The 13,880-nt window shown below is 35.4% G+C and overlaps 1 protein-coding gene across 1 annotated transcript; it reads left to right on the forward strand.

Moving 5' to 3' along the window:
• The first annotated feature begins 7,253 nt into the window (after nt 1-7,253).
• Nucleotides 7,254-11,730, forward strand: LOC109004866 (protein THYLAKOID FORMATION1, chloroplastic-like). The gene is made up of 5 exons (XM_018983573.2): nt 7,254-7,642; nt 8,948-9,215; nt 9,783-9,999; nt 10,585-10,700; nt 11,331-11,730. The coding sequence occupies exons 1-5, from the start codon at nt 7,447-7,449 to the stop codon at nt 11,422-11,424; spliced, it is 891 nt and encodes a 296-aa protein (XP_018839118.1). The 5' UTR covers nt 7,254-7,446; the 3' UTR covers nt 11,425-11,730.
• The last annotated feature ends 2,150 nt before the right edge of the window (nt 11,731-13,880 follow it).

Below are 13,880 nucleotides of genomic sequence, written 5' to 3' on the forward strand. Positions count from 1 at the left end.
GCCCTGGATATATTCTCACCTGCTTTGAAGTAGATAAAGACAAAGTAGATGAACAAGCAGAGCCCTTGAAAGATGTGATTCTTGGAGCTTGGTCTTCAATTTCTTCTTGCATTTGTGAACCTGCTTGGAAGGTTTCTTCCATACTCATCTAAATTTAATGCTCTCCTTGAGAGAGAGAGAGAGAGAGAGAGAGAGAGAGAGATGAGGTTGTCTACATATATAGAAGCCTGATCACTAATAGGAAAGAATTAATGGTGGCTTTGCATTGATGATTCCTGGTCTCATAGTCATTGATCAGGAAGGAAATTTTTTTTGAGGACTTCTTGTACAAAACTTGAAAACAAATAGAAATATATATAAAGTTAATAACATATATTACAATATTTATTATTATTGTATAAGTTTTTTGGATAATTTCAAATATTTAATAAATATTGTATCCTTTCACTTAAAGTCAGTAAATTTGAATAAGAATTTAAGGAAATATTAATTAGTATACCTCTGCTGGCAAAACTCTAACCATTCATTGGGCAAAATCTACTAATTAATAACCTTCAGGTTTAATTTTCTACAGTGTTTTGAATTTCTGTAATAATAGTGAAATGAGATGAGATGATTTTAGATGAAAATTGAAAGTTTAATAACATATTTTTTTTAATATTATTATTATTTTGGGATTTGAAAAAATTGAATTGTTTATTATATTTTACATGAAAATTTAAAAAAATTATAATTATAAGATGAGATAAAACCGTTTCTGTATCTAAACGGAACATTTTTTTTTTTGAATAAACCTCATAACTTTCATATATTAACTTCCTGCATACATCTTCTATCATATTCCAGACTATTTATAATAAAATTTGGAACAAATTCTATCCAAACTTTTTCCTCCACTATGTGTAAGGCAGATTTTGTCAAGTTGTGTGCCACTGTATTTTTTTCCCTGTAATCAAATTGTAAAAGCCAATCCTTTCTAAAGCTCAATACATTCCTAATATCATCAATTAAAGAACCTAAGTAAGAAAAAATTTCTTCATCACTATTAACTGCCATTATAACAGCTTTGGCATCTCCTTCAAATATAGCATTTTGGATATTAAGATCATTACACAGTTGCATAGCCTTCCAAAGAGCATGACACTCTGCAATATCAGGTTTCACGACATTTCTTCTGTTGTCACATGCTGCAAGCAATGCCTCTCCATTTTCATCTCTGATTATAACCCCCATTCCCATTTTCCTCTCCTTTACATCCAAAGATGCATCCCAATTAACCTTAACAAAGTTTGCTGCTGGTGGAATCCACATAGTCTTGTTTACTGTCACTATCCTCTGTTGAACTGCATTGTTACTATTAGTCAACCTGTTAGCTTGTTTGAAAGCCTCCAGTGACTCAATGGATGTTGTTATCAACGTTTTTGGGCATGTAATTCTTTTTTCAAACACTGCAGTGTTCCTTCTTAGCCACACTTTACTTAGCTGGATAGCTATCTCCTCTAGTTTAGTGTTATCCAAACCTCCCATCAACCTCTCCCACAAAGCCAGAAAATCTCCACCTTCCCTTTTCCACTTTGAGACTCCACTCAAGTCATTTGCCCAAACATCGTTAGCTGCTGAACATTCCCACAAACTATGAATGACTGACTCTTCTTCTTTAAAACACACTGGACAGAAACGATCCTCAACTATCTTTCTCAGAAAAAGGTTCTTTTTTGTTGGAAGAAGCTCATTTGCTGCCTTCCAAAGGAACATCTTCACCATGTTGGGAACTTCTAGCCCCCAAATGCTCTTCCATCTGCTATCACTCTGAAGTTCTATAGATGATTCCCCCTTCAAACTTTTCCTCTTTTCGAGTAAAAGATAGTATGCACTCCTCACAGTAAAAAGCCCTTTCTTTGTTGGCCCCCAAGCTGCCTTGTCTTCACTTGATCCTCTACTAATTGGTATGCTCAAAATCTGTTCTGCCTCTTCTTTCTCAAAAATGACATTAACCAATGCCTCATTCCACTCTCTTTTGTTCTCTACCATAAGCTCTGCAACCTTTGAGTCTATACTGAGCTTTGTGATAGGGGACTGCACTGTAAAGGAAGATGGTGAGTTCAACCATTTATGGCCCCAGATTCTGATCTTCTTGCCATCTCCAACTCTCCACCTTATACCTTCCTTGATTACCTCTCTAGCACTGCATAAACTTCTCTAGATCAAGGAAGGTTTGGGCCCAAGTTTCACCTCCAGAAAATTAGAATTCTTAAAATACTTTTCTCTAAAAATTACTGCAACCAAAGAGTTAGGGAATTGAAAAAGCCTCCAACCTTGTTTGGCTAGGAGAGCTAGATTAAAGCATTCCAAATCCCTAAAACCCAATCCCCCTTTCAATTTCTGTCCAGCCATTTTATCCCACTTCCTCCATTGAATTCCCCCCTCCTTTTGAAATTTACCCCACCAGAATTTAGAAAACATGGTGTTGATTTCACTACATAACTTCATAGGCAACTTAAAGACACTCATGGTGTACGTTGGTATAGCCTGCATCACAGCTTTCATCATCACTTCTTTCCCAGCTTGGGATAAAAAATTGTTCTTCCAACTTGAAATCTTTTTCCATATCTTTTCTTTCAATACTCTAAAAGTATTGTATTTAGATCTTCCTACAATAGTTGGAAGACCTAAATATTTCTCAAAACTTCCACATGCTACTGAGTTACCAGCCTCTAGAATTATTTTTTTAGCAACTATCGGGGTATTACTACTGAAAAATATGGATGTTTTATCCTTGTTGAGAAACTGTCCCGATGCCTCTTCATATTTCTTCAAAATCACTTGCAGCTTGTTCCACTCCTCAAGAGAAGCTCTTCCAAACAATATGCAGTCATCTGCAAATAGTAGGTGATTTATGGAGATCCCACCTCTAACCACTTGTATCCCTTTTGTAATTCCCCTTCTTTCTGACTGATTAAGTAAACAACTCAGCCCCTCAGCACATAATATAAACAGAAAAGGGGATAGGGGATCTCCCTGCCTCAGACCCCTTGATGGATTAATAACTTCTCCTGGCTTCCCATTAATCAACACTGAGTAAGTTACAGTTGAAACACACTTCATAATGAGAGACACCCACCTATCACAGAAACCTAGTTTCTTCATCACAGCTTCTAAATAAACCCATTCAATTCTGTCATAAGCCTTTGACATGTCAAGTTTAACAGCCATGCTCCCCAATCTTCATTTTTTCCTGGTCTTCATTGAATATATCAACTCATATGCTACCATGATGTTGTCTGAAATTAATCTATCAGGTAAGAATGCACTCTGAGTAGGAGAAATTATTTCAGATAATACTTTCTTGAGTCTATTGTTAATAGTTTTTGCAATTAGTTTGTACAAGACATTGCACAAACTAATTGGCCTGTAATCACTCACCAAAACAGGTTCCTTTACCTTTGGTATTAGAGCTACAAAAGTATAATTCAAAGAAGGGGTCCATGAATTACCATTAAGAGTAGATAAAACAGCCTCACAAACCTCCTCAGCAATTACATTCCAGTGACTTTGATAGAAGCAAACTCCAAAGTCATCTGGTCCGGGTGCCTTTAATGGGGGCATTTGCTTCAAAGCTTCCTCAACTTCGGATCTATTGAAATTCTTGAATAGAAAATCATTCATTCCCCTATCACTCTTGGCTCTAAACCATTTAAACACTCTTCCAAAGCTTCACTTGAAGGATCTGTAGTTCTAAACAGATTTTCAAAATAATGACTGAAAATTCTTTCAATCTCAGAACTTCCACTTACCCTTCTGTTCTGCTCATTTGTGACCTCCCTGATTGTGTTTCTCTTTCTTCTTTGGTTGGCACAAGCATGGAAAAATTTTGTGTTTTTATCTCCAAGCTTGTACCAATTAACCTTGGCCCTTTGTCTCCACCTTAAATCATCCTTCTCCAATAATAAATTCAGCTCCTTTCTTGCTTTTTTTTTTTTTTTTTATCTCATTTACATTAGTGATACCCTCCACAGCCTGAAGCTGTTGAAGTACTTCTGTTTTTTCTTCTATTTCCCTTTGACCCCCATTTCTTCTCTGTTTACTCCACTTCAAGAAAGCTTCCTTACTCTTTTTTAAGAAAAAACTCACTTTCTCTAAAGGAAAAACAGATCCCTCTACCTTATTCCACACCTCCCTCACCACCCCTTCACAATCTTCCTCTAGAGCCCAATTGGCTTCATATTTGAAACCCTGATTTTTAACCCAACTCCTATTTCTTCCTTTCAGCACATGTATCAGAATAGGCTTGTGATCTGAAGTTCTTGCAGCAAGGACTTCTACCCATACCTCATTAAAAACTTCAATTCAACCTGAATTTGCAACTGCTCGATCTAATCTTTCCTTGGTGAAGGTCTCATCCTCATGCAAGTTGCTCCAAGTAAACTTCTCTCCCTTCCATCCTAAATCATGTAGATTTCTTTTAGCTAAAACTTCCCTAAAACCTTCCATTTGTTTCTCTGCCCTTGGTCTTCCTCCCACTTTCTCATCATTGGATATTATTTCGTTGAAATCACCAGCTATGCACCAACCCCTTAATCCCTTTGGTTTTAGGGCAGCTAATAACTCCCATGATTCGTTCATTTTACCCACCTCAGGATGCCCATAGAAGCCTGTAAAAAGCCATTTCTCTTTTGTTTCATCATCCCTCACCCAAGCGTTTATATGTCTTTGTGAATAATTTTTTATTTCAACATTCACCTTATCATTCCAAAGTAACAATAATCCTCCCCCTTTACCTACTGATTTCACAATAAAATTGCCCTCACACCTTAGCCTTCTCCTCAACCACTCAAAATTATCCCTTCCACTTTTCGTTTCCATAATAAAAATTATACTGGGTTTCTTAACCTCTGCCATACAACAGAGGTCCTGAACTGTCCGAGGGTTCCCCAACCCTCGGCAGTTCCAACTTAGGATTTTCATAATGTTTGGCGGGGCTGACTTCCAGCCACCGCCACTATCTTTGTACTCGCTTCTTTCATCTCCACTTCCCCCCCTCTTGCTTTTTTCCCTCCTTGGTTTTTCTGCTTCCCCTCCACTGCATCATGATTTCTTTTTAAACTACTCAATGTGACTTCCTCATTCTCCCCTCTCATCCCTTATTCCCTTGCTTTTCTCTTCCATACTCCTCCTTTTCTCAGACTAATATCTATTTTAGGTTTTTTTCCATCCCCCAACTTATCTATCAGCACATTCTCTCCCGTCTCTCCTTCCTTTTCAACTTCACTCCTAACACGTAAAACGTCCCCTTCCTTCACTTTTTCTCTTTTCCCTTCACCTTCTTTTCTCTCCAAACTTACCAATGTTCCAACCATTTCCTCTTCTCTACTAGTAACCTCAATATTTTCTTTTCTCCCATTCTCTTTCCTTTCCTCTCGACTCTCATAGTTTCCCTCCAAACCATTAGTTTTAGACTCCCTATCATTTTTTCCACCCCCTCCCATACCCATTTTTCCCTATCATCTAAATGGAACATAAGTCTACTTGCTTAGAGCAATTAATTAGCAATACTCACAAAAAATTAAAAGACCTGAAAAGAAAAAACTGGCTGGGTGACAATATTTGAAGAGCCTTTTTGTCAATATATAGTCATGATCTATCGAGTAACAATTAATTATTTTTTTTTCTAAATTTTGAGGAATTACATGAATTTTGTTATCATAAAAGACACGTTCTTAAATGATAATTTGTAGTTAATCACTCTGAGGAATATAAACATTGGAACACTAGAAATATAAGAACTGCCTTGGTTGCAACACGCAGCAAGTACGTTCTCCGATAGATAACTTGTACGTACACAATTTAGCAGATGGATAAGAATGACACCTAAACCATATATACATTGCAAGTTGCAACAAGCCTCGTCTGTTCTTCCACCCCCAACCAAAAACAATGAAGGTAAAAACGACGTACAAATTAACCATTTTGCATCACCAAAACGATAGATGTTGATTCTGTCGTTTATGTACACGCATGCATAAAAACCAAAAACCATTTTAAATTGCCCCAAAATTTTTTATATACGTACCTTATGACAAAGCATTCATGCATGCAACAAAATAAACCCTTAAAAAATTATATTAGATTTATTTTTCATTCTTTAATTTAGTAGCACATGACGTCGTATAGACCATTTCGTGAGCCAACCATTGCATATACATGACATGATTATGGGGAGAGAATGTTTGGAACTTAAATTTGTTTTACAAGAATAAGCTTACAAACTGATATGCATGACTCGATATGATATATCAAATTATAATGCTTATTTTATTGTAAAATAGTTCTAACATCTCATGCATATCGAACCATATCATCTTGTAAAACCTCGATCTAATCTTCTTGTTTAATTGGTCTACATCTTGAGCGGACTAAACATATTTATTAGGTTTTGAAAACTTGTTCTAACTTATGCAATTTTATCATGATCCTCTCATAGATATAATTAATTATGCATAGAGCTAGTTTTTTATTGATAGATAAAAGAAAATTTTATTATTATGATTGAAATATAGACAAAGCTCAAGCACACAGAATATAAACATAAGTCACTTGTCCAACATTTGATGAAAAGAAATAGCATTAGACACATGCTTTTCATATTTATTTTGTGTGTAATTATTATTTTTATCTATTACACACAACATTATGTTAAAATCATTATTAAGCTAAACTAATCACATAATAATACTTGGTCATTGGACATAGGGAGAGACAAAACCGAGTTTCTTTAAATAATAATAAAAAAAAATAGAGATAGAAAGGAAAATAACTTATGCAAGTTGTGTAGTCTATTTAAAAAAATATGGTGGATTCTATCATTAAATGATAAGATTTAACATTTTTCATAGAGATTGCATGGAAGTTATATGCCCTTGAATTATATTTTTAAAAAAAAATCTTCACAAAAGGAAATACAAAGAAAAATAATTTGTACAAGTCTAAGACCCGTAATCTTTGTATGGTCTCTTTGAAAAAAAAAAAAATTATAAAAATTTAATATTTTCTTAGATATTGCACAAAACTTATAAGCCCTGTAGTCATATTTTACGTTCCTCGAATATATAATATTTGAATTAGATTGAAAGAAAAATTATTTTCTGTTATATTTTTTTATCTTTTGCATTTCAACGGACTCGCTCGCCGTAGTCCGGGAGTCAACTGCGAAACCTCCAACAAATGAGAAAAAATAGCCTCACCACCATCACATATCCACGTGTCGAACTCTTAGAGGCTCCTCCATGAAGTTTCAATTTCACACACACTGGATAAGCTTCCTTTCCGTCGACCTCATATCTCTCTCTCTCTCTCTCTCTCTGTTTTGCCGAGAAAATCTCAGTAAATGAACCTCATTTTCCAGGAATATTACTAATTACAACTTTCCGCTTTCTCACTTTCTGTACAATGGCATCTGTGTCTTCTCTGTCTTTCTCAGTACCGAGTCAATATCCCGAGCGAAGAGCAATCGTATCGTCGACTCGTACTTTGCCGACGAATTTTGAAGGGTTCCGGTTCCGTACAAGCTTGTCATGTCACTGTGGGGGCATTCGAGCCTCGGTTTCTTCTCGTCTGGCTATTCATTGCATGTCCACTTCCACAGGTGATTTTCTCTGCATTGTTTGATTGCTGAGAAAATGAGCATAACTGAGAGAAATTTAATTATTTTTTAAGCTCCAGTTAGTGAGGTAACTCGATTTCCAGTTTCTCCGATTAAGTTAGTTTTAAAGAAATAGCTTGATGTGTTTGCCATTGCGAAGCTATAGGGTTTTCTGTGTTCTTTTGTATTTTGGTGTGTTATTTTGATTGGAGTCACTGGATTGGATATGCATATGGTTTGAGATAACTCAAGCTTGTTGTTGAAGTTAACCATCTTCAAAAGGCATACGTGTGGGAAAAATAAGAATTTTGAAATTAATTTGAGGCAGAAGACTCATCATATCTGAACTGTATTTCTTTCTAATGTTTCCACAAAAACTTATGTCGAGGTCATGTTATTGTTTCAGTTGGATACCTCGTTAAACTGGTTAATTTTAGTGCCCGCAGAGACTGCCAAGAAGATATGTGGAGAGCAGTGAAGGAGGATTGTGAATTTGTTATTGCTGGTTATATTGACATTGTTATTTTTACTTATCAAAAAAAAAAAAAAAATATTGACATTGTTATTTTTTCTTTTGTGTTTTGTTTTGAATTACCGGTTGTATTAAAATGGAAATTATCAAGATTTCAAATTTATTCAATGCCCTAACTAATCTTATGAAGGATAATCTTGCATCTCTATCCAATGGGAGTTTAAGCTTCTTTGATTTCCTTACGTTGGAAATTTTTTCAAATTTATTCAATGCCCTAACTAATCTTATGAAGTATAATCTTGCATCTCTATCCAATGGGAATTTAAGCTTCTTTGCTTTTCTTTTGTTGGAAAATTTTCAAAGGTATGGATTTTTCTTCATCAATCTTTCAGATAACTCTTTCTTTTTCTTTTTCTTTTTCTTTTTGTGGGAAAATGATTTGCGTTGATGTTTCTTTAGCCATTTGGCTTCTCATTAAGTGATTATATGTTTTTCAAAATAATGTTTCTACTCCAAAATGATGACCATAGCCATGTGACTTTTTTTATTTATTTATTTATTTATTTATTTATTTATCCCTTTTCAATTCTTTAAGCCACCCCTTCCATTGATTTGAAAATAAACTTGATGAGATAGTCTTTTTACAATGGCATGCTGAATCCTTCAGGATTTCTCATTTCCAATTGTAATGCTTGAATAGGATCAGAGGTTTTGTATCCCATATGATTAATGTTTTCTGCTTCAGATTATTTTATCATTCCTAGCCAGAGGAAGAAGAAGAACAAAAGATCCTTAATATCTCTCCTTGTCGTGATTTTATTTTACTTTCTTTGCAGAATTGCCCACTGTATCTGAGACGAAGTTGAATTTCCTCAAGTCATATAAGCGGCCTATTCCCACTGTCTACAACAATGTTATCCAGGAGCTGATTGTCCAGCAACATTTGATGAAGTACAAGAGAACATACCGTTATGACCCTGTGTTTGCCCTCGGTTTTGTTACTGTGTATGATCAACTCATGGATGGATACCCTAGTGATGAGGATCGAGATGCCATCTTCCAAGCATACATAAAGGCACTGAAGGAGGACCCAGAACAATATAGGTTTGACTAAATTATTTCTTATCTTCCTGTACTGCCTCCTTTCATTTCAGTACTTTCATTTTTACGTTTTGATGGGACGATACCGCATTGTTCCTTATTACAACATGAGCATTGGGATATTGGTGATCATTTATGCTGGGAAGATTGTTTTATTGCAACTTGCTAATTTTTCACCATGTATGGCAATTAAGAGAAATCCAGCTAAGCTAGATAAGTGGCACAAAAAGCATACCGTATATGTATAAAGCTCTAAAAAAGGGATAAAAGGTAAGCTGAGTGAATATAACCTGCACGAAAATATGGGATGGATGCTTACAAAAGTTAGAGGTTTCTTCCACTGAAAAGAAACTGTCCTAATTATATGACTATCATCAATTACCTCTTCAGTAGACTGATTGTGGAAGGGAAGCAATCAATCTTTGGATATGCTCTTGAGCACATTTTTCAAATAAGTAGTTGATGCATGTACTTAAAGAACATTTGCACCATATTTTGTAAAGCGCTTTTCAAATTTTAAGAGAAGCATTAGTAATTTAACATTGATTAATTTCCTGATACACACCACAGAATTGATGCACAAAAATTGGAAGAGTGGGCTCGGGCGCAAACTGCTAGTTCATTAGTTGAGTTTGCATCCAGAGAAGGAGAAGTTGAGGGGATATTAAAGGACATTGCAGAAAGAGCCGGGGGTAAGGGGAGTTTCAGCTACAGCCGTTTCTTTGCTGTTGGGCTCTTTCGTCTTCTTGAGTTGGCAAATGCAACTGAACCCGCAATTTTAGAAAAGGTTACACCATTAACCTAGCCCTTCTATTTTAAGCTCGTTTTTCTATGGGATGATTTTTGAAGCATAATATGGGGTTCTTCTGTGTCTGCTTTCTACCCATAATGATGAATTTACTGGTGGATATATAGTAAGTCAATCAACTTTCTTGCTCTTGAAGATTATGAGAAAATTAGAAAAGACGTGTGTTTGGAGATTTGTAATTTAAAATATGCTCTAAAGTACCGGTTCATCAAGTGGAAAGAACTTTCACTTGTACCATTTTGGGGTAAGCATATTCATATGTATAGGGCTGACGAACATATTTGGCCTCACTCTTGTACCATCAGACATTTTCTGGCAATGCACCTGCTCAAGTTCATTACTAAATATCTATGGATCTGATTTGTGTATTTTTTTTTTTTAAATGGCTGAAAGTTCAGATGAAAATGAGAGGTAAATCTCGACACAGAATCACACAATGACCTATTTGATTTTAAATTCTGTTGTACTTGAAAAAAAATTGTTAGCAACAAAGTTTAGTGTGGAGCTGATGTATAATTGTTTACGACTAATGGTTTGACAATAACTCTCATTGCTTCCTAACAGCTCTGTGCGTCCTTGAATGTTAACAAAAGAAGTGTGGATCGGGACCTTGATGTATATCGCAATCTGCTTTCCAAGTTGGTTCAGGCAAAAGAGCTGCTAAAGGAATACATGGATAGGTAAAAACATATACTAAACTTGAAATCTGTATTTTGTTTTAGTACCTTTTCATTTCGTGCTACTATATCGTCTTCCTGGACTGGCATGTCGTCTAGTTCATGAGCTTGAAAATTATATTTAAGTCGACTGGAAAAGGTCTGCTATACTATAAGTTTTCAAGACATGAAGATTGAACAGTCTTCTGTTATAACCTTACACAAAGGATCAGAATTTCCAAACCGTAGCATGGTGGAAAGGAAGTTAAATCCTGTGGGCATGAGACTCATTAAGTTTCTAAAACCGTAGACAATCCTTATTAAATTTGCATGAGACCACAAGTTGGGTTCGAACTTCAAGTCCTTATATTATGATGGACCTTTTTCCAGAGTGCAAACTCTAGTTGTATTGGAAAATTTCTGCATCACTGTATGGTTTTTTTATTTTTTTTTTCATTTTGCTCTTAAGTCACTTGGCCTTCCTCGAGATGGCAAAGGGTTGAACTGGGGTGGGGTGGGGTTGGGTAGGTCCTTCGGACATACCAATCGATAATGAAGAATTACTTTATGTGGTTTTACCATACCAGTAATCATTTTACTTTGTATTTGGTGAAATAAACCATAGTATTCTTCGTCAATGAACTTGGCTTTCAGGGAGAAGAAAAAACAAGAGGAACGAGCAGGAGTGCAGAAGGCTAGTGAGGCTATCACAAAATGTTTGGGGGAGTACCAGCATGCCGGCCTGTAGAATTTTTTTCCAGTGGTTCCTCCGATTGCTCATCGCCCTCTGACCTCTGTGAATCTTCGAACCCCTAATTTGTTTTAAGTGGTTTTGAGATAGAGTTGAAGTTTTTACACTTAAAGGCTCCCTTTTAGCAGCTGGTTATTTTTCATTTATGGTGTCGTTCGGAAGATCTTCCATTGACGATGTCCACATATATATTTCCCAGAAAAATAAAAGAAAAATCTACAATGTATTTCATAATTCATAACTGTAATACTCGAAATGCATAGAAATCGGTATTCTCAATGGTAAATCCAGTTTTCTTAGATATTCTCTCGCTCTCTCAACTTTTGTTTTCTCTCTCTCTCCTTAGATGTTCATAACCCTTGTTTATTTTATGTATAGAATAGAAATTCTTAAGAATGCTATACCAAACAAGTCTTATGAGAGAGTCCCCTGAGTGCCAAAGGCGACATGTCTGAAGTCATGAATAAGTGCAACAAGTAGGGGTGTAACCGGTCCGGTCCGGTCCGGTTTTGGACAAAATCTAGGACCGAACCGGTATGTACCGGTTTTGTATTTTTCAAAACCGATTACGCCCCGATTACCCTCCTAAACCGGTACTTCCGGTTTTACCGGTTTCCGGTCCGGTCCGGTCCGATTTTCCGGTTTTTTTTAAATGTAAAAAACATATAATAAAGTGTTAATTCTTATTATAAAATATTATTAAAAATTTAATATATATATTATGCTTAAAGCATATGATCAATTAAATTTTTATCTTTAAGATTAAACTTTTATTTTATAAATTATAACAACATTATCTTATATATAATTATATTAATAACATATGATCAAATAAATTACAAATGTTCATATTTAAGATTAACATTTTATGTTATTATTTATAAATTATAATATAAAATTTTTTCATATATGATATATAATTATATATATTATATATAAAAATTTAACATATAATTATATATTATATATATAAATATTTTGTATAATATATAAATTAATTTTTATATTTTTTTTTTCTAACCGGTCCGGTTCGGTCCGGTCCGGTTCCAAAAACTACGGAACCGGAACCGGACCGGAACCGGCCGGTTTTCATAAAATAGGAACCGGTTCCGGACCGGACCGGTTCAAAACCGGACCAACCGGTCCGGTTCGGTCCGGTCCGGTCCGGTTTTCCGGTTTAAATTTACACCCCTAGCAACAAGACGACATCTGAACATCTTGAACCTTTGAGTTATCGGTGCATTGCAATCAATCTGTTTGCTCAACTTCCATTTCAATTGACTCTAGTGTGATGTTCCTCTCAAGACTCAATTTGCTCCCCTTACACTATATTTCTATTGCGGTGGATACTCCATTAGTCATTGATTTATCAATTGAAACCACCTTAGATTACCCTCTCTAACCCTTTTTTATGTTATTTTTTTTTTAAAAAAAGATTGTTTTATCAACTACCTTATTTTCATAAAGCTTCGCTGCAGTAGTAGTTGTTTCTATTGTAATATGTCCTATTGGATTGATAGTGTTTTCTCTCGCTGTAATAATTGGGAGGATGAGTTACCTCTGGATGAAAATCTGCAACTTTATGAGTAGAATGTTGGAATTTACAGGTACACTTGTGATACCCCATATGATATGAATAAGGATAAGTGGTGTATGGGATCCCACATTGCTTGGGAATGAAAAGTTCTTGCTCTTTATAAGGTTTCAATGGGGTTCTAATTGTATCATTGACTAGTCTTTTTAGAATATAGATCATGTGGTTTGAGTCTTCTATTGGGGCGTTACAAATGGTATCAGAGTCTATCCCAACCAGAAATGTGGGACTTGAGTCGTGCCACTTACAATGCACAAGCCTGACGAGGACATCGGGAATTTAATGGGGGTAGATTGTGATAGCCTATATGATATGGATAAGGGTAGGTAGTGTATGGGATTCCACATTGCTTGGAAATGAAAAGTTCTTGCTCTTTATAAGGTTCCAATAGGGCTCTAATTGTATCATTAACTAGTCCTTTTAGAATATAAGCCATGTGATTTAGACCTTCTATTGGGACGTTACAAACTTACAACACCTTTGACAAATTTTACCTAAGTGTGGAAGTAGATCCGCTACTCATGAGAAGTGCGCTTATTCTCAAATACGTTCATAAAAATGGGGATTAGCATAAGGTCGTGATGTGTGGGGTAATAAAACTTATGTCAACATCTAAATTTTTATGTGTGAATAGTAATTATTTATTTCCCTTACGAAATTATAGTTTGATTTTGAGACTACTACCAGGGGTGCAGCCATAACTATAAGTTTGGAGGGACTCGGTATTTTTAGGTCTAGAATAAATAGTTGAATTAACAATAGTTGAAAAAAACTTAGTACAAAATAAGAAAGAAAAAAACTAAATTTTAAACTTGCATTCTTCCATGATTACCAGTAATTTTACTTCTAAGCTTTTTGA

The sequence above is a fragment of the Juglans regia genome, chromosome 3, assembly GCF_001411555.2.
Source record: "Juglans regia cultivar Chandler chromosome 3, Walnut 2.0, whole genome shotgun sequence".
In the NCBI taxonomy this organism is placed as follows: Eukaryota; Viridiplantae; Streptophyta; class Magnoliopsida; order Fagales; family Juglandaceae; genus Juglans; species Juglans regia.